Genomic DNA, 21,483 nt, shown 5'->3' on the forward strand with positions numbered 1-21,483 from the left:
ATTTCACATGCTGTTGTGCAAATGGAATAGACAAAAGGTGGAAATTATAGGCAATTAGCAAGACACCCCCAAAAAAGGAGTGATTCTGCAGGTGGTGACCACAGACCACTTCTCAGTTCCTATGCTTCCTGGCTGATGTTTTGGTCACTTTTGAATGCTGGCGGTGCTCTCACTCTAGTGGTAGCATGAGACGGAGTCTACAACCCACACAAGTGGCTCAGGTAGTGCAGTTCATCCAGGATGGCACATCAATGCGAGCTGTGGCAAAAAGGTTTGCTGTGTCTGTCAGCGTAGTGTCCAGAGCATGGAGGCGCTACCAGGAGACAGGCCAGTACATCAGGAGACGTGGAGGAGGCCGTAGGAGGGCAACAACCCAGCAGCAGGACCGCTACCTCCACCTTTGTGCAAGGAGGTGCACTGCCAGAGCCCTGCAAAATGATCTCCAGCAGGCCACAAATGTGCATGTGTCAGCATATGGTCTCACAAGGGGTCTGAGGATCTCATCTCGGTACCTAATGGCAGTCAGGCTACCTCTGGCGAGCACATGGAGGGCTGTGCGGCCCCACAAAGAAATGCCACCCCACACCATAACTGACCCATCGCCAAACCGGTCATGCTGGAGGATGTTGCAGGCAGCAGAACGTTCTCCACGGCGTCTCCAGACTCTGTCACGTCTGTCACATGTGCTCATGTGCTCAGTGTGAACCTGCTTTCATCTGTGAAGAGCACAGGGCGCCAGTGGCGAATTTGCCAATCTTGGTGTTCTCTGGCAAATGCCAAACGTCCTGCACGGTGTTGGGCTGTAAGCACAACCCCCACCTGTGGACGTCGGGCCCTCATACCACCCTCATGGAGTCTGTTTCTGACCGTTTGAGCAGACACATGCACATTTGTGGCCTGCTGGAGATCATTTTGCAGGGCTCTGGCAGTGCACCTCCTTGCACAAAGGCGGAGGTAGCGGTCCTGCTGCTGGGTTGTTGCCCTCCTACGGCCTCCTCCACGTCTCCTGATGTACTGGCCTGTCTCCTGGTAGCGCCTCCATGCTCTGGACACTACGCTGACAGACACAGCAAACCTTTTTGCCACAGCTCGCATTGATGTGCCATCCTGGATGAACTGCACTACCTGAGCCACTTGTGTGGGTTGTAGACTCCGTCTCATGCTACCACTAGAGTGAGAGCACCGCCAGCATTCAAAAGTGACCAAAACATCAGCCAGGAAGCATAGGAACTGAGAAGTGGTCTGTGGTCACCACCTGCAGAATCACTCCTTTTTTGGGGGTGTCTTGCTAATTGCCTATAATTTCCACCTTTTGTCTATTCCATTTGCCCAACAGCATGTGAAATTTATTGTCAATCAGTGTTGCTTCCTAAGTGGACAGTTTGATTTCACAGAAGTGTGATTGACTTGGAGTTAAATTGTGTTGTTTAAGTGTTCCCTTTATTTTTTTGAGCAGTGTATATTGTTTACACATTTGATGTATTTCATAAAACGTGTGTCTGCTATAAACAATACAGGCACCAACAGGGAACACACAGGAGAAGACTAATTGCTTTAGAGAGGAACAAACATTGAATCTCAGTGTGCCAAGAGACAATGCCCCCGAGCAGCAATGAAGAGAACAAAGGGTTTTTATATTGAATGTTACGCAACCATAGCATTTCACTCAGCGTGTGTGTGTGTGTGTGTGTGTGTGTGTGTGTGTGTGTGTGTGTACTCACCAATCATGAAGCCCACGAGTTTATAGGGCAGTATGCAGGAGGAGAGAAAGGTAACCCACAGGCTGATGTAGAGCTTCTGAGTGATCTCAGGCTGCACCCACATGAACAGGCTGCGCACACACACACACACACACACAGACAGAGGGCGAAAGAGCGAGGGCGAGAGAGAGAGAAACCATTTTGATGAACTATTCAGACCAACATCAGAGGGAAAGAGCATAGAATGGGAAGAGAGTGAAACAGCCATTTTCTTACTTACTTCTTTATTTTCTCCAAAACATCCGCCATCTTACCAAAAAGGTTCTGTGAAAAAAGCCCAACAAAATGACTTTCCCAAAACACACAATGTCTTAATGTGGTGTGTTTGTGTGCGTACGTGCGTATTTATGCGTGCTTGTGTGTGTGTGTGCTGGCTTCTACTGTACCTGGGCTTTTTGTGCAACATCAAGCACCAACTGGAACTTTTCAGACACAGTCAAATCATCCTTTGACGGCTCCTACACGAAACAAACCCAAACAAAACCAGCTCATTCCATAGGCAGGAAATACGACAGGCCACTTCCTGTGAGATCAGGAAGCTAAGAGGAAGTCAAGTGAAATGGGAGGCGTCTTACTATAGGATCCGTAATATCCGGCACAATGCTCCACTGAATCCTCCAACCTCTGAAAAGGAAAAAAGGGAAGATATTAAAATAATGTCAAAAAAACTCTAAAGCAAGGGTCTCAACTTACTGTTGAGAGTTAAAATAAAAGAATATGCACATTTTGGTTGTGTATAAGCAGTTTCTGTTATGTAAGTCACTGACCGTCACACAATTAGCCCATGTCAGCTAATATTTTAAAATCTGCTGTCTAGAGGGGGGCAGTTAAAATGTTTTGTTCGCAAAGTGGCAGGGAACAAAGTTTTAGGGTCTCCAAAAAGACTAGGGACGGTTCTGACTGCATGTGTGGGTATGGATGAGGGCACGCAGACCCGCAAGCCACTGTGGTCCCCCACGATGAGTTCAGATTTTGGGAAGCCCCCACCCCTATCAAAGTTGCCCAGCTCTAAAGGCTTCTGTGAAAACGAGCTGCACCACATTACATAGGTAGGTACAGTGTAATTACATGTAATAGGGAGTGGAGTATGAATTTATTGATCAAAACTTGGTAAATATGAACACAACATGTAAAAGTCTTGGTCCCTTGTTTCATGAGCTGAAATATAAATGTGCACACACTTACTTGTTTATGTCCCTGTTAGTGAACATTTCTCCTTTGCCAAGATAATCCATCTACACTACCAGTCAAAAGTTTTAGAACACCTACTCATTCAAGGGTTTCTCTATATTTGTATTACTTTCTACATTGTAGAATAATAGTGAAGACATCAAAACTATGAAATAACACATATGGATTCATGTAGTAACCAACAAGTGTTAAATCAAAAATACATTTTATATTTGAGATTCTTCAAAATAGCCACCCTTTGCCTTGACAGCTTTGCACACTCTTGGCATGCTCTCAACAAGCTTCACCTGGAATGCTTTTCCAACAGTCTTGACGCCCCTACTTTTCTTTTTAAAAAGGTATCTCTAACCAACAGAGGCATATCTGCATTTCCAGTCATGTGAAATCCATAGATTAGGGCTTAATTCATTTATTTAAATTGACTGATTTCCTTAGAAGAACTGTAACTTTGTAAAATCTTTGAAATTGTTGCATGTTGTGTTTATATTTCTGTTGGAAATAAACACAACATTGGAAATCCCACTCACCGTTCCATGTCCTTTCCTACAGCTCCGCTAAAAACCACTCCAAGTAAGCTCCATTCATTCAAATCACAATTTAACCAACATCCATTTTTTTTTTTGACTACCTGGACCTACCAATTGGTTTTTAAGTATTGAAACCAAACCATGTGGATTTGAATGAAAAGTATTTGAATAAACATGAAAAAGGTGAATGGAAGAAGCAAACCATTTAAAAAATGGGCTACATGTCATATTAAACAGTATATAAACACTCTAAATAGGGCAGGAGCCAGACAGGGGCCTAAGGAAAGAAAAATAATTATTTAGGCTATATAATTTCAAGTCTATAGACCACAAAGAAATACATTGTGAAGCATTTGCACGTGCTACACAATAGGCTGGTAGCGCTCAGCATTTCGTTGCATTAAATCTTTACAGTCTATAAATTGTGATATACTAAGTATTCAATTCAATTTAAACAAAAAAGTGCCTTTGAATTCATTTTTAGAAATACATTTGTAAAAATACGAGTTTGGCCCGTCTGGGGCTTCAGACTCATGTGATGCTACCTAGAGAGCTGGCCAGCAGCTGAGAATATCCTCTCCTCACTTGCAGAGCCACTGGGGATGATAAACACCCTTTTCTATATGTAGGTCTAAAAGGTTTTTAGGCTAAATAACCCAATCAAAACAGAAAGCTCCTTGAACGTGGTAATATGCCAAGCCTATTGGGCCAAAATCAATTATGGCCTATTGTATAGATAATAGAACAAAAATTAACGAAACGTTTAAGAGATTTAGATTTGTTATAAATACTTTGCTACAATGACACACTTCGTTACATATCCACCGTAGTTGTGGACACTACATCACTGCACTCCCTCTCTTGGTCCTCATCTTTATAAGTCGCCTTGATTTAGCACCTGTGTGTTTCATCAGTTTATGAAAATATTTAGCGAACTCCATGACAGTAGCTAAAGTAAGGGGCTGTTAGCAGCACACAGGTAGACTACAGATGCATGCTGGGCCAGGCATGCCCTGAGCTCGTGAAGTAAGCGCGACTGGAACAAAAATTGGAGCGGATGAGAAGGCCGACGCTCAGGTCTTTGGGAATTTCGCTCCAGTGAAATTGGGCACGCTCCGCTCTAGCTCCACTCACATACTCTGGTTCAGTGTAGTTGCGTCACACAGCGTCATCAATAAATGACAACGTAATATCAATGTGTGTGTGAGTATGTGCTGTATGCATGTCTTACTTAGCAATGAGGTAATTCAAGGAGAGCCTCAGGATGGCCAAGAAGAGGAACATGGGGATGGCCCAGCCATGCCACGCAGCATTCATGTAGATCTGAGACAGGAGGAAATACAAATGACAATCATCATTTCATCCAGCACTTAGCCTACATCCTATTTCTCACAATCACCAGATGTAATATACACGTCTCCTAAATGACAAGCACTACTGAATATAGTGGGAGATTTGGGACATCGAATGAGAGGAAGTTGAAGAGACAAACAGAAGAGACATTTGGTCGATGTCCATCTCTATAGAATAGCATGTGTCAAAGTCGAGAGATAACGTTTCCAGTAGTCAAACGCCTACAGTTACATATTCGTTTCCTTACCCTGTAAGCAGTCTATGGACATCCGTGCTTTGGTTTTGTTTACCTGGCCCCGTTTCCAAATGCTAACTTTTTACATTTGTGGCACAACTCCAACGCAAGTCAATGGTACCAATATGAGCATTATTTGGGCCTTCATGTCCAAATCATCCTAAAGTTACTCAAATGAATTGTGATGCGCAACAAAGTCACTTCTAGATGATTTGGACATGACTCTCATATCCTTTTAAAAAGACAGATAGGAGCAGTTGTACTCACTATGAAGGAAATAGCTGAGGTGTATACTGAGTGCCAGTTGGATAAGGCTGAGAGGTTCCTCATGAAGTTAGTGACAGGTCTGGCTCCTCGCTCTGGAAAAATTACAAAATCAGTCATCGACTTGTCACGTCACAATATCTGACCGGCAGTAGCTCAACGGCAGAAGGTATGACTGTTCCGAGTGGGAATTCATCTATAAATACTCACTGAGTCGCCTCATGTTTTCTGTTAGCCTGGAGAGGGGGACATACAAAACAGTAATGTTACAACAGGAACTTTAGCATGCTAACGTCTGTGTATGCTACTTTAGCATGCTAACGTCTGTGTATGCTACTTTAGCATACACAGACACCACACAGTGGGGGAGCACAATCCTCAAACATCTACTGAAAGAGCGAAATGTTCCTGCGGAGGAGGTGGCAACACCTCAACCCACTGATCATCCTGTTTATGAGTCACACAGAGGCAAGGAGGAGAGGAAAGAAGAGCTCAATCTATTTCTCTCAGTTCTCGCCACAAGGTCAGCTACAATACAGCACATTCTTTCTAGAGCTTTCTACCTGCGCTGACAACTTTTATCCAATCCGTGTGCACGCGTGCGTGCGTTTACAGTACTCTCCTGCCTAAGGTCACAGCAGCCCATGACCTGAAGGATGAGTAAACCCTATACTATCTGATCTGTGCTGAGCGTCAAAATGAGCCAAGTCCTAGACTGAACCCAGCTAGCTTCAAGTGGAGCAGGACGTATGAGTTGCATCTAGACACTGATCTAAGATCAGTGTGGAGTTTACCCCCTAATGGTTAAGGTTAGAATTGGGGGATAGTGAAGCTGATCCTAAATCAGTGCCTGAGGGCAATGTCTATAGCCTCAGTCAATGGCTGCAGGGAGTGGTAGTGTGGTCAAGCCACCACCAGATGGCACAGACACTGTATTCAGTGATGTGCAACATATAGAGAAGGTCCAGAGGTGTTCACATGTTCAGATATTGACTACTACAACACAGCCTCTCAATGTGACTGCTGTTTTCACCAGCTGGTTCAGTACTCACCTTTTAGTACATAGAAATACGTTTACAAGAACAGACATTCCAATGTAAACCAATAATCCATGATGGGGTGGACCCATTCATTCCATTGTATTTCTAGGATTTTCACAACCCATCGTATGAATAGAACAACGCACCTTTTAGCGCTTAGCGGTTCCTCAGCCTCCACAGTGTTCTCCTCCGGGACGAAGCGGAAGTCTTCTATGTAGACCCCCACCCTGTCGTAGAGCCACCTCCACGCCCGCAAGTACAGGGTCTCCCCCTGCGGCGGCTTCTCTTTGTCTGGAGGGGCAGAGTTGAAGGTCACATTCTCATTAGACTTCTTTATTTGTTAGTGGGCGTTTCACGTTACTGTACACGTCGAAGAGGACTCATGTTTGTTCTTTTGTCTTTTATCTTGTTACTGAATATAAATAAATGCACATTCAAAAAGACAGAGAAAGAGGGAGAGCGAGGACAAGACAGACACAGGAAGAGAGGTTACAGGCAGCGCAGGTTTATAATTAATACAATGAAGTTGCCTCCCTGTCTGTTTGGAATTTCTGTGCCCAAGGGCAACTTCGAACTACCTGAAGCTGTTTATTAAATGAAGACAGGTAGAGAAGGAGATAAAGGTCTGTAGATCTCCCTGTTAAGACGCTGGTTTAATTTAGAGTTAATACCAAAGACCCATTAACCTAAATTACACACTGAGCTCCTTGTGTGTCTCTTACAGAAACACAAATTCACGTACGCGCACATTCTACATTTGGCGAGGCTGCTCTAACTGACGCCGTGGGCCTGTTTGGCCTAGATTAAACCGAGCCCATTACCTACAATAAAACCCTCGCCAGTGTCACCAGCACCTGAAGCTACAAGACAAACTGGTTCTGGAACCCTAAAAGAATCAAGATTTTTGCTTTTTCAAGACACTTCTACAGTTGAAACTGTTCCGTCCTACACACACAAACCGTGTCTTTCTTCCAGCCTGCCGGCAGATCGGCTGCCTGCCAGTAATCTGTGCTCCACACACACTAAAATATATCTGGTAAAGAGGATGTTCAGCACCCGGAATGTGTTCTGCACTAAACACTGCTATTAAAGCTGCCCGTCCTTATACGGTTGGGTTAGAGTTTTAAAATGAATGGGGAAACAGATCATTTTTGAAGAAATTATTTTGATATGAGAACACACACCTCTAACTTTGATGAAAAACAGGTATTCTGCATTGTCTCAAGATTCTTTGTGAGTGCGTTTGTCAATATGTGAAATCCCACATGGAGAAAATAGATTCTCCATCATCCTGAATCCCCCACCCACACACATATGTAGGGTTATTACAGTCTTCCCACAGTCCCTAGAGTCAGAGGAAACGTCGGGCTCCTGTTCTTTTCCCGTCGGTTCTACAACCGGGCTATCACTGGCTTCAACCGGACTCCTGAATGCCTTCCCAGTCTCCAGCTGCCCTGTAGTCCTACAAACCCTTTTATTTCACTGATCTATGAGCGTTACTGCCATTTCTGACAAAGGTTTCTTCTGACCCAAGGCTCGGTAAATACTGAAACTGGCATCTTATTTAAGATCTTTACAGATCTGGGATCGGGTGTGAGCAGTATCAATCTGGTCTCTTCAATTCCATAAACAGTACTGGTTAGGGGCGGTTTTTGGGGTATACTATCAGCAGTCAGGTGTTACACCGTAGTCCACTTTCTGCCTTGCTTACCGGTGTCTTTGCCATTGGCAGCAGGCGTCGGAGACGGGGGTTTACGGGCAGGCTGTGGCGGCGAGTCTTCCAACCTGATAGAAGAATAGAAAAAAAGGAGAGGAGAAAGACAGAAAAAGAGTGAGTCTTTGCCACGCTATGTAAACAAACATTCAAGTACACCCTTCATGGGCCTTATGCCCCCTATAATTTTGGTTATTTGATGTATAATGTATCTTCATGCCCCTCTATGCCCTTGTAAGGCCAAGGAGACATTCCACATGGTGGAAGGTCCTGTTGGCAGGAGCTAAAATGCCACTGAAATCCATTCTGAATGGACTGGGAGAACACCAGGCTTTACTTGAAAGGAAAATTCAACCCAAAAACAATCTTTTGGTATTTGTTATATTGTCCCAATTTTTTTTGGACATGTCACCAATGAAGTGTTTCAAGCTATTTATACTCGTTGCAGCCCACTGGGGTAGGCAGGGTGGCAGCACTGGATGCAGCACACACACACACACGCCTTTTTTAAATTGACCAGGTAGGCCAGTAGAGAACAAGTTCTCATTTACAACTGCGACCTGGCCAAGATAAAACAAAGCAGTGCGGCAAAAACAACACAAAAGATAGACAGACACACAGACAGAGAGGGACGTGACTATCTCTAAGTGCTCTAAGTGAGCAACACTTAGAGGATGAGATGACACACATTACGTTCCCCTCGCTCTCTCCATCACCGACCTGGATTTCAGCACCTCGTTCATCCTCAGTTCGAGGTCGAGCCTCTTCCCCCTCTCCCTCTCCAGCTCTTCCTTTATCTTCTCCACATTCGTTTCCTCTCGTAGCTTCCTCAACTCCTCTTCTGAAAAACACACATGAATGACTGGTATCATGATGATAATGATGACAATGGTGATTAGCACCACATTTGTTTACCCCCGTTGTTAATCCACAAAGATTCCAGAAAAACAATTTCCATTTGTTCAAAATCTGGTCAAATCTGGTTTAAACCTTGGCGATGATCTGGATCATATTGTCACATCTTTACAAGGGGCCGTTTCAGAACAACAACAGTTATTCTGGTAGCTTCTGAGCTGTGATTAAATTTCAACCTCTGCAGAATGCAGTACAGAATGATAATCATGGGATGAGATTGTGATCCTCTTACATTGTCCCACTTGGCTCCTTTCACTGCTCTGCTATGTATCCTGAGCCGAGCCACTGCGATGCTAAGAGGCTGGTCACTAGTCACAATACACAGCTGACAGACGAGAGAACACTCCGGTAATTGTTTCACTAATGTCCCCTGTTTCTTTCTCGTTTCCTCTTTTCCTTCTCGCTTCCTCTTTCAGTCTCTCCGATCCTCTTCTTTCTTACTGACCTCTTTCCCTCCCTCCCTTCCCTCTCCTCGCCTGGCTGACTCCAGTAGTGTCAGGTGTCATCAGGTGACTGGGCAGACCATGTCTCCTCTCTGCCTCATGACTGAGCTCAGCCCTGTGTTCCTGCTCACCTTTTGTCCCTGCTCACACAACCAGAGTCTCATGAATACTGGAAGAGAGCAGGCAGCTCCTCTCACAAAGACTGGAGTCACATGGTTGATGAACATGGCACATTAACGGATACACAAAGTGACGCCAGATTCAAATCTTTGCAAAGTGACTGCAACACACACACACAGCAACAACAAAAAACACCCTCTCACTGTCAACTGCGTTTATTTTCAGCAAACTTAACATGTGTAAATATTTGTATGAACATAAGATTCAACAGACAAACTGAACAAGTTCCACAGACATGTGTCTAACAGAAATGGAATAATGTGTCCCTGAACAAAGGGGGGGGGGGTCAAAATCAAAAGTAACAGTCAGTATCTGGTGTGGCCACTAGCTGCATTAAGTACTGCAGTGCATCTCCTCCTCATGGACTGCACCAGATTGACAGTTCTTACTGTGAGATGTTAACCCACTCTTCCACCAAGTCACCTGCAAGTTCCCTGACATTTCTTGGGAGGGGGGGCCCTAGCCCTCACCCTCCGATCCAACAGGTCCCAGACGTGCTCAATGGGATTGAGATCCGGCCTCTTCGCCGGCCATGGCAGAACACTGACATTCCTGTCATGAAGGAAATCACGCCCAGAATGAGCAGTATGGCTGGTGGCATTGTCATGCTGGAGGGTCATGTCAGGATGAGCCTGCAGGAAGGGTTCCACGAGGGAGGTCTTCCGTGTAACGCACAGCATTGAGATTACCTGCAATGACAACAAGCTCAGTCCGATGATGCTGTGACACCTCCCCAGACCATGACGGACTCTCCACCTCCAAATCGATCCCGCTCCAGAGTACAGGCCTCGGTGTAACGCTCATTCCTTCAACAATAAACACAAAACCGACCATCACCCCTGGTGAGACAAAACCGCGACTCGTCAGTGAAGAGCACTTTTTGCCAGTCTTGTCTGGTCCAGCGACGGTGGGTTTGTGCCCATAGGTCACCGCTGTTGCCGGTGATGTCTGGTGAGGACCTGCCTTACAACAGGCCTACAAGCCCTCAGTCCAGCCTCTCTCAGCCTATTGCGGACAGTCTGAGCACTGATGGCGGGATTATGCGTTCCTGGTGTAACTCGAGCAGTTGTTGCCATCCTGTACCTGTCCCGCAGGTGTGATGTTCGGATGTAGTGATCCTGTGCTGGTGCTACACGTGGTCTGCCACTGCGAGGACGATCAGCTGTCCGTCCCGTCTACCTGTAGCTCTGTCTTAAGCTTCTCACAGTACGGACATTGCAATTTATTGCCCTGGTCACATCTGCAGTCCTCATGCCTCCTTGCAGCATGCCTAAGGCACGTTCACGCAGGTGAACAGGGACCCAGGGCATCTTTCTTTGGTGTTTTTCAGAGTCAGTAGAAAGGCCTCTTTAGTGTCCTAAGTTTTCATAAAATTGTGACCTTAATTGCCTACCGTCTGTAAGCTGTTAGTGTCTTAACAACCGTTCCACAGGTGCATGTTCATGTATTGTTTATGGTTCATTGAACAAGCATGGGAAACAGTGTTTAAACCCTTTACAATGAAGATCTGTGAAGTTATTTGGATTTTTATGAATTATCTTTGAAAGACCGGGTCCTGAAAAAAGGAACGTTTATTTTTTTGCTGAGTTTACACACACACACAGTCTTGCAAAAGTATTCATTCCCCTTGGCGTTTTTTCCTATTTTGTTGCATTACAACATGTCATTTAAATGTATTTTTATTTGGATTTCAATTAATGGACATACAGTTTGTAATAACCAATTTGTAATATTTTGTGTAAAGATTCTTTTTTGCCCCCCCCCCCCTTATTCCAAAAAATTTTAAATGGAAAAGTGGCACGTGCTTATGTATTCACCCCCTTTGCTATGAAGCCCCTAAATAGGACCTGGTGCAACCAATTACCTTCAGACGTTACATAATTAGTGAAATAAAGTCCACCTGTATGCAATCTAAGTGTCACATGATCTTAGTAAATATACACACACCCCTGTTCTGAAAGGCCCCAGAGTCTGCAATACCACTAAGCAAGGGGCACCAACAAGCAAGCGGGACCATGAAGACCAAGGAGCGGCAGGTAGCCTAGTGGTTAGAGCGTTGGACTAATAACCGAAAGTTAGCGAGATAGAATTCCGAGCTGACAAGTAAAAAAAAGAAAGAAAAAAGTTTTGCCCCAAAACAAGGCAGTTAACCCACTGTTCATAGCCCGTCAATGAAAATAAGAATTCGTTAACTGACTTGCCTAGTTAAATAAAAGTAAAATAATAAAAGGAGCTCTCCAAACAGGCCAGGGACAAAGTTATGGATAAGTACAGATCAGGGTTGGGTTATAAAAATAAATTTAAAAAAATCGGAACTTTGAACATCCCATTAAAGCACATTTAAATCTATCATAAAAAAGGAAAGAATAGGGCACCACAACAAACCTGCCAAGAGAGGACCACCCACCTAAAAATAAATAAAAACACAGACCAGGCGAGGGCGGCATTAATCAGAGGCAACCACACACGGTGGTGGCAGCATCATGCTGTGGGTATGTTTTTCATTGGCAGGGACTGGGAAACTGGTCAGAATTGAAGGAATGATGGATGGCGCTAAATACAGGGAAATTCTTGAGGGAAACCTGTTTCAGTCTTCCAGAGATTTGAGACTGGAACAGAGGTTCACCTTCCAGCAGGACAATGACTCTAAGCATCCTGCTAAAGCAACACTTGAGTGGTTTAAGGGGAAACATTTAAAATGTCTTGGAATGGCCTAGTCAAGGACCAGACCTCAATCCAATTGAGAATCTGTGGTATGACTTAAAGATTGCTGTACACCAGCGGAACCCATCCAACTTTAAGGAGCTGGAGCAGTTTTGCCTTGAAGAATGGGGAAAAATCCCAGTGGCTAGATGTGCCAAGCTTATAGAGACATACCTCAAAAGACTTGCAGCTGTAATTGCTGTGAAAGGTGGATCTACAAAGTATTGACTTTGGGGGGTGAATAGTTATGCACTCTCAAGTTCTGTTTGTCTTATTTGTTTCACAATAAAAAATATTTGCATCTTCAAAGTGGTAGGCATGTTGTTTAAATCAAATTATACAAAAATCTATTTTAGATTCCAGGTTGTAAGGCAACAAAATTGGAAAAATTCCAAAGGGGTGTGAATACTTGCACAAGTCACTGTATAGGATACAACCATAAAGGAACATATTATATATGTAGTAACCAAAAGTGTTAAATCAAAAATATTTTATATTTGAGATTCTTCAAAATAGCCACCCTTTGCCTTGCTGACAGCTTTGCACACTCTAGGCATTCTCTCAACCAGCTTCACCTGGAAGGCTTTTCCAACAGTCTTGAAGGAGTTCCCACATACGCTGAGCACTTGTTGGCAGCTTTGAATTCACTCTGCAGTCCAACTCATCCCAAACCATCTCAATTGGGTTGAAGTCAGGTGATTGTGGTGGCCAGGTCATCTGATGCAGCAATCCCTCACTCTCCCGCTTTGTCAAATAGCCCTTTCAAAGCCTGGAGGTGTGTTTTGGGTCATTGTCCTGTTGAAAAACAAATGATAGTGGGACTAAGCGCAAACTAGATGGGATGGTGTATTACTGCAGAATGCTGGTTAAGTGTGCCTTGAATTCTAAATAAAATCAGTGTCACCAGCAAAACCCCGCCACACCTCCTCCACCATGCTTCACGGTGTTAACCACACCTCCTTTGCGTCTCCCAAAGTCACAGCGGTTGGAACCAAAAATGTGAACATTGCTCGTGTTTCTTGGACCAAGCAAGTCTTCTTATTGGTGTCCTTTAGTTGTGATTTCTTGGCAGAAATTCAACCATGAAGGCCTGATTCACAGTCTCCTCTGAACAGTTGATGTTGAGACAATATGTTGACAGTTTTGGAAGCTTTGGAGTGTTTCCTATCCTAATCTGTCAATTATATGCATATTCTAGCATCTGGACCTGAGAAATAGTCAGTTTACCTTGGGAACGTTATTTTTCCAAACATAAAAATTCTGCCCCCTAGCTGAAAGAAGTTAAGGAAAGAAATTCAACAAATTAACTTTTAGCAAGGCACACCTGTTAATTGAAATGCAATCCAGGTGACTACCTCATGAATCTGGTTGAGAGAATGCCAAGTGTGCAAAGCTGTCAATGGCAAAGGGTGGCTACTTTGAAGAATCTCACATAAAATATTTAGAATCTTTTATTTATTTTATTTTTTTACACTTTGTGGTTACTACATAAATGTGTTATTTCATAGTTTTGATGTCTTCACTATTATTCTACAACGTAGAAGCCACAATCAATTTGAAATATTAAAGCCGATCCACCCCACCCAACAACAAAAAATAAATAGGGGGGAAAAGACTGGAGCAGAGGACGAGTTGTCAGTTGAAAACAATAGAAGCCAAACTCTGGTCAGGAGCAACAAAGCAAAGTGAGGAGATCCACCACCCTTATACAATGGTAAGGAATGGTAGGGTAAACGCTGCCATACTGTAGATCAGTGCTGAGGTGACTGTTGTCAAATGTATTATTAGTGATAAAAATAGGTGGGTAAACGCTGATCGTCGTTCAGTGAGTGAAGTAAAGCGCCTATATTTTCTATGCATTTTTTTCAGCAAAAAAAAGGTGGGTAAAAGCTTAAAAGGTGTAAACAAGGTGTAAACAGCATTTACCCTTCACTACGCCACTGTGTTGTTGTGCGTAGGATCACCCACTCATGGTACTTATTTTCTATGGGAATGTCAATTACAGTAAATGAACACAGCTCAACAGCCTGTGGAACTAACATCCATTATAAATGACTACCCACACCATATCACAACACTTGTCTCCATACAACTACTAGGGTATACTGTCCTGTCACACACACCAGTCATAACTCAGTGGTTGACCTAACGCTATAAGCTACATACAAATTATTGCACACACACATTACATGCGTCCATATAGATATTGGTGTTACTTTACCCCACAGCCTTCGATCAGTCTTTCTCCTAAACATTAATAGTGCTGTTCCCGAGAAAACGTGCCGCTACTAACGTACCATCGTATGCCGAGTCGACTATGTACTGACGCAACCTTACACAGCAACCCTGCTAGCCTGTACAGTGTGATTAGACAGACTTGTCACCAGGATCACTCGGACTCCACAGCCGCACTGACACTAGGGGTCAAAATCAAACAGAGAAGGACAAAAGAGAGGGTGAGAGGAAAAAACAACAGATCAATAGATTTCTGTCCACCCCGTGAGTGCATGTTGAGAGAAGAGAAAGAGGGGCGGGGGGGGGGGGGGGGGGGCTGACAGAAAGAGGTTGAGAGGGCGAAAGAGACGCTACTCCCCCCCTGTAGGGCTACATGTATAATTCACAGTTTCCTCTACCACCATCTCCCTAATTATCTAACATAGGAGATTTATACTACAGCAGTGTCACACTCTTCTCTCTCTCCATCGCTCTCATTTCTACCTGTTAACCCTCATCAAATATGTATCAGTCCCCCGTGCTACCCCCTACCTGCTAGCACAGCCACAAGCAGAGTATTGAAGTTCCCTCTGAGCTGGAGGATACAGAACATAGAAATCATTCCATTTCTACGATATAGAACCCAGACTACAGATGAGCTGTGTCTCTTCCTCCCAATCCCCGTACATTCCCCGCTCTCCCTCCCGTTACCTCTCTTCCTCCCTCCTTGTACAGATCTTACTCCCTTTCTCTGTCCCGTAATCCAGTTAATGATGGCCTCCAGGCAGGTAGAACAGATATCTCTGTGTTCTGTCAGTGTTGGAATAAAAGTACCCATCTGGGTGGAAGCTCATATGTGTTGTAGCAAAAACGGCAAGCAGATACCATCTGGTATGAATGAACACAGAAGAGTTGGCTGAAGCACTGACAGAATGGCCCACCTGTCTATAGCTCTACTGTATACTCCAGTACTACAGGGGAGTATCTGAACGGTGGCTTGCCAGTCAGTGAGTGAATAAGTGGCTCTAAAACAAGCCCACTTACTTAGTAGCTACGACAACTCCGCTTCAATTCGGCTTATCATACAAGTTACTGCGGTACTTCAACAATGGAAGTTTGCTTTATTTTACCTCTACCCCACTTTGTATGTGTAATCATGATCGTAAACGTGAATTTATGTAAATGTCTGTATGTGTGCTATAGGGTAAAGGTGCTGTCAGCCCTGCTAGTTTAGCGTGGCATGGCTCAAACCTGCCACCAAAACACTCATTAGCGAACCTTTGATTTAGCAGCGCAACATACATTTTCAATTGGTCGCTAGGGTGCCACTGAAAAAAATTATATGTAGCAAATTATTATTATTTTGTTTTTTTACACCTTTATTTAACTAGGCAAGTCAGTTAAGAACACATTCTTATTTTAATGACGGCCTAGGAACGTTCTGCCTCGTTCAGGGGCAGAACGACAGATTTTTAACCTTGTCAGCTCGGGGGATCCAATCTTGCAACCTTACAGTTAACTAGTCCAATGCTCTAACACTGATTACATTGCACTCCACGAGGAGCCTGCCTGTGCCGCGAATGCAGTAAGCTAAGGTAAATTGCTAGCTAGCATTAAAAACGTATCGCATTAAAAACGTATCTTATAAAAAACAATCAATCAATGACTGTCATTGCTCCAACGTGTACCTAACCATAAACATCAATGCCTTTCTTAAAATCAATACACAGAAGTATATATTTTTAAACCTGCATATTTAGCTAAAAGAAATCCAGGTTAGCAGGCAATATTAACCAAGTGAAATTGTGTCATTTCTCTTGCGTTCATTGCACGCAGAGTCAGGGTATATGCAACAGTTTGGGCCGCCTGGCTCTTTGCGAACTAATTTGCCAGAATTTTACGTAATTATGACATAACATTGAAGGTTGTGCAATGTAACAGGAATATTTAGACTCATCGATGCCACCGGTTAGATAAAATACGGAACGGAATAAACGTTTTGTTTTCGAGGTGATAGTTTCCGGATTAGTCAAAGGTATATGGTTTAGAGAGAAATAGTCGACGCGTTATAATTCCTGTAATAACTTGCGGCTGAACTTGAAAGGGGTTCCTTCGTTATTTTACCGTTCATGTCTTCCATAGAGAATGTCTTGATCTACTTCAAATAAGGTCTGTGTTTCGTGCAGGCTTAAACCACCTCAACGTTTTGATACCCGTGTAAATCTCACTAGGATAAGGTAACGTTTGTCAACATATTTTCATAAATCCACTCCACACAAAAAATGATCTTCGCTTATATTTAGACAATATTGATCAGAGTTACCTTGTCCTATGGATATCTACACAGTTCTAAAATTGGCAAGGTGGTGTAAGCCTACACGAAACACAGAACTTATTTTAAGTGAATCAAAAAATATCCTATGGAATAAATGAAGGAACCGCTTTTCAGATTTTGCTAGAAGGTGTCATGGGAATTATGACTCGCACTTTGGTCGTCAATTCTTACCATGCCCATTATTAAAATAGGATTTCCTGCATATAGAAATGACAGTTTTTGTTTTCAACATTCACAGGTAACTTACTCTATTTTTATTCAAACAGTTGAGAGTATTTGTCTCCTAAGCAGACTCTTCAGTATCATTGTTACTTCAGAGCTGTGTGTGTGTGTGTGTGTGTGTGTATTTATGTATTAAGTTAAAATAAGTGTTCATTGTTCATTCAGTATTGTTGCAATTGTCATTATAAAAATGTGTGTGTGTATATGATATATCTATAAAACATATATATTTTTTATATATATATATATATATATATATATATATATATATATATATATATATATATATATATATATATATATATATATATATATATATATATATATATATAAACTTTTTTTTTTTTTTTTTTTAAATCGGCCGATTAATCGGTATCTGCTTTTTTTGTCCTCCAATAATCGGTATCGGTGTTGAAAAATCATAAATCGGTCGACCTCTAATCCAGAGCATCCCAAACATGCTCAATGGGTGACATGTCTGGTGGGTATGCAGGCCATGGAAGAACTGGGAAATGTTGAGCTTCAGGAATTGTGTACAAATCCTTGCGACATGGGGCCGTGCATTACCATGCTGAAACATGAGGTGATAGTGGTGGAAGAATGGCACAACAATGGGCCTCAGAATCTCGTCAGTGTCTCTCTGTGCATTCAAATTTCCATCGATAAAATGCAATTGTGTTCATTGTCCATAGCTTATGCCTGCCCATACCATAACCCCACCATGGGACACTGTTCACATCAGCAAATCACTCGCCCAAACAAAGCCATACATGCCGACTGCCATCTGCCCGGCACATTTGAAACTGGGATTGATCTGTGAAGAGCACACATCTCCAGCATGCCAGGTGAACATTTGCCCACTGCAGTCAGGTCAAGACCCTGGTTAGTACGACGAGCATGCGGATGAGCTTCCCTGGAGACAATTGACAGTTTGTGCAGATATTCTTCGGTTATGCAAACCCACAGTTTCATCAGCTGTCTGGGTGGTAGGTCTCAGACGAGGTCCTGGGCTGGCGTGGTTTGCGGTTGTGAGGCAGGTTGGACATACTGCCAAATTCTCTAAAACAGCAGCTTATGGTAGAGAAATTAACATAACATTCTCTGACAACAGCTCTGGTGGACAGTCCTGCAGTCAAGCATGCCAATTGTACACTCCCTCAACTTGAGACATCTGTGGCATCGTGTTGTGTGACAAAACTGCACATTTTAGAGTGGCCTTTTATTGTGTGCGACCAAATCATGTGCTGGGGCCATCAACTGAAAAAAAGTTTGTAGCACAAGCGCCACCTGTGGAAAAAGTTAGTCTCGACTTGAGCACTGTGTGGTATAAGTAGCTTAGTTGTGACCTCGTGCTAAGTGCCAGACAATGCCTGTAACCCTATTAGACAACAGCTGACAGGACAGAGAGGCAGCCTAGGTGATAAGAGTGAAGCATTCTGGGTAATGTAACACACAGGCCTCTCCCCATGCTTGTGTAATGGATATTGAATGTACTGGAGTAATCAGGCAGAGCCAGTCACACTGTCACTCTTCATCCCGTCAGCAGGTCATCGAGGTGGACCCAACACTGGGCCTGCCTGCCCTAAGCCCGGACCCCCTCTAAACATCTAAGGCTGCTCATCAACAGAGGATGCATTTACCTCCACCCTCCCCATTCCACCCCTTCCCTGTGGGTCTGAAAGCAAAGAAAGTTAAAACATAACATTTTGTAAAAATGTTGGGCTTTATCGTTTGTTTATTTGTATGGGTATATTTTTCCAGGCCTAAATTGTTTTGACTAGCACCATTCACTCTCACTGTCAATAATTCTAATGTTGTAACTTCTAACAGTGACGGGGTGATTGCCTTTAAGTGGCGACATATTTTTTGAGGCAGTGCTGTCTGACAGTAGTAATGGTCTCTGATCGATTGAGATTCAAGGAGCTACTGAAGTTTAGTAACATAGTAGATGCAACTCATTGAATATTTACATTCATGCACTTTGAAAATGTAACTGTAGGGCACTCCCACACCATATGAACAAATGTGCCTACCTGATTTAGGGGTAACAATAAACAAATGTAATTGTAAAACTTTTCCTTGTATTTAAACACCAGTCTGAACAAACTTAAAATGTTTAAATAGATGGTTCGGATTACGGGATGTCAAGGTAACATTTTTCCACATTCTGTTCCAGTTAAAGGGTTGTTCAGATTCATTAACTTCTCTAGGATAGGGGGCAGCATTTTCACGTATAGCCAAATTCAACTGCCAGCTACTCATCCCCAGAAGACATGCATATTATTAGTAGATTTGGATAGAAAACACTGAAGTTTCTAAAACTGTTTGAATCATGTCTGTGAGTATAACAGAACTTATTTAGCAGGTGAAACCCTGAGGACAAACCATTCAGAATTTATTTAAAAAAAATTGAGGTCACTCTTTTCAATGGATTTATTGGGAATCCAGATTTCTAAATTGACCTTCTTGCAGTTCCTACCACTTCCACTGGATGTCAACAGTCTTTAGAAATTGGTTGAGGTTTTTTCCTTTGTGTAATGAAGAAGTACGGCCATCTTGAACGAGGGTCACTTAAAGTGTCCTGTTAGAGGCGCGTGACCAGAAAGCTAGCGACAGTTTGTTTTAATCCTGTATTGAACACAGATCATCCAGTCTTATATTTTATAGATTTTTTTTACGTTAAAAAATACCTAAAGTTGTATTACAAAAGTAGTTTGAAATGTTTTGGCAAAGTTTACAGGTAACTTTTGAGATATTTTGTAGTAACGTTGCACAAGTTGGAACCAGTGTTTTTCTGGATCAAACGCGCCAAATAAATGGACATTTTGGATATATATCGACGGAATTAATCGAACAAAAGGACCATTTGTGATGTTTATGGGACATATTGGAGTGCCAAAAACAGAAGCTTGTCAAAGGTAAGGCATGAAATATATTTTTATTTCTGCGTTTTGTGTCGCCCCTGCAGGGTTGAATTATGCTTCCTTCTCTTTGTTTACTCTGTTGCTATCCTCATGGCATCGTTTGCTTTCGCCGAAAAGCCTATTTTAATTCTGACATGTTGGCTGGATTCACAAGTGTAGCTTTAATTTGGTATCTTTCATGTGTGATTTAAATGAAAGTTAGATTTTTATAGTAATTTATTTGAATTTGGCACACTGAATTTTTACTGGCTTTTGGCCAAGTGGGACGTTAGCGTCCCACATATCCCAGAGAAGTTAATGGCTAGCTCAGAATGAGCTTTCTAAAAGTTGTTTATAGAGATCAATACTTTCGGGAGCACAGATAATTTATTTATAAATCCCATCATTGGATGGTTCGGTAGTTAGGTTTCCCAGGGGATTCTAAAGGCCAGAATAGCTGACCTACGTTGTAAAAATAGGAGCTGCCTGTTAAAATACACTGAGTATACAAAAACATTAAGAACAGGGACCTGAAGAACTGTAATACCCTATGTTTCTCTGAGTTGTGGCTGAACCTGGACACATAATATACACGGAGTATACAAAACATTAAGAACACCTGCTCTTTCCATGACAGTGACCAGGTGAATCCAGGTGAAAGCTATGATCCCTTATTGATGTCACTTGTTAAATCCACTTAAACTCTGTGTAGATGAAGGGGAGGAGACAGATTAAAGACAATTGAGACATGGATTGTGCATGTGCGTCATTCAGAAAGTGAATAGGCAAGACAAAAATATTTAAGTGCCTTTGAATGGAGTACGGTAGGTGCCAGGAACTGCAACACTGCTGGCTTTTTCACGCTCAACAGTTTCCCGTGTGTATCAAGAATGGCCCATCACCCAAAGGACATCCAGCCAACTTGACAACTGTGGCAAGCATTGGAGTCAACATGGGCCAGCATCCCTGTGGAACGCACCGACGAATTGAGGCTGTTCTGAGGGCAAAAGGGGAGGGGGTGCAACTCAATACTAGAAAGGTGTTCCTAATGTCTGGTATTCTCAGTATATATGAGTCTTTAAAATCTTGGAACGTTCTAAAATCCATACTGTCCATGATTTCGGCAATAGTGCAGATACCACATTTGAACAACGGGGGGGGTGCAAAAGGCCACCCTCATTTTGATTCACATTTTGTTTTTCAATTTTGCGGCAAACAGAAATTGTGTGAGCAATAATAGGACCAAGGCGTAGTTTACATTGATTAAGGGATATATCAGTGAAGAAGACCTCTTCCAGGGCAATAGGAGACACCATATTTATCATTTATCTCTATACTCAGCCAGGGGGCGGAAGAATCAAGTCTAAACCAATTTAGGATGGGACAAAATGCTAGTGCCTGAAAATGCATTTAATTATCACTTCTGTATCAATTGTAACTGTGAATACAATGGAGAGCACACCTGTGCTCCAAGCAGATATAAC

The 21,483-nt window shown here is 42.8% G+C and overlaps 1 protein-coding gene across 4 annotated transcripts in view; it reads right to left on the bottom strand.

The window, feature by feature from the left end:
• The window catches only part of gramd4a (GRAM domain containing 4a), a 59,350-nt gene that overhangs the window by 6,882 nt on the left and 30,985 nt on the right, over positions 1 to 21,483 (bottom strand). For all 4 annotated transcript variants that reach the window (XM_071386352.1, XM_071386353.1, XM_071386354.1 and 1 more), the window contains 10 exons: positions 8,805 to 8,925; positions 8,082 to 8,155; positions 6,517 to 6,661; positions 5,541 to 5,566; positions 5,334 to 5,425; positions 4,710 to 4,801; positions 2,336 to 2,384; positions 2,147 to 2,218; positions 1,981 to 2,024; positions 1,722 to 1,831 (listed from right to left, as the gene is read on the bottom strand). In XM_071386352.1, the coding sequence (XP_071242453.1) occupies positions 1,722 to 1,831; positions 1,981 to 2,024; positions 2,147 to 2,218; positions 2,336 to 2,384; positions 4,710 to 4,801; positions 5,334 to 5,425; positions 5,541 to 5,566; positions 6,517 to 6,661; positions 8,082 to 8,155; positions 8,805 to 8,925 (825 nt within the window). The remainder of the gene's footprint in view (positions 1 to 1,721; positions 1,832 to 1,980; positions 2,025 to 2,146; positions 2,219 to 2,335; positions 2,385 to 4,709; positions 4,802 to 5,333; positions 5,426 to 5,540; positions 5,567 to 6,516; positions 6,662 to 8,081; positions 8,156 to 8,804; positions 8,926 to 21,483) is intronic.

Source organism: Salvelinus alpinus, chromosome 37 (genome assembly GCF_045679555.1).
Source record: "Salvelinus alpinus chromosome 37, SLU_Salpinus.1, whole genome shotgun sequence".
Classification (NCBI taxonomy): Eukaryota; Metazoa; Chordata; class Actinopteri; order Salmoniformes; family Salmonidae; genus Salvelinus; species Salvelinus alpinus.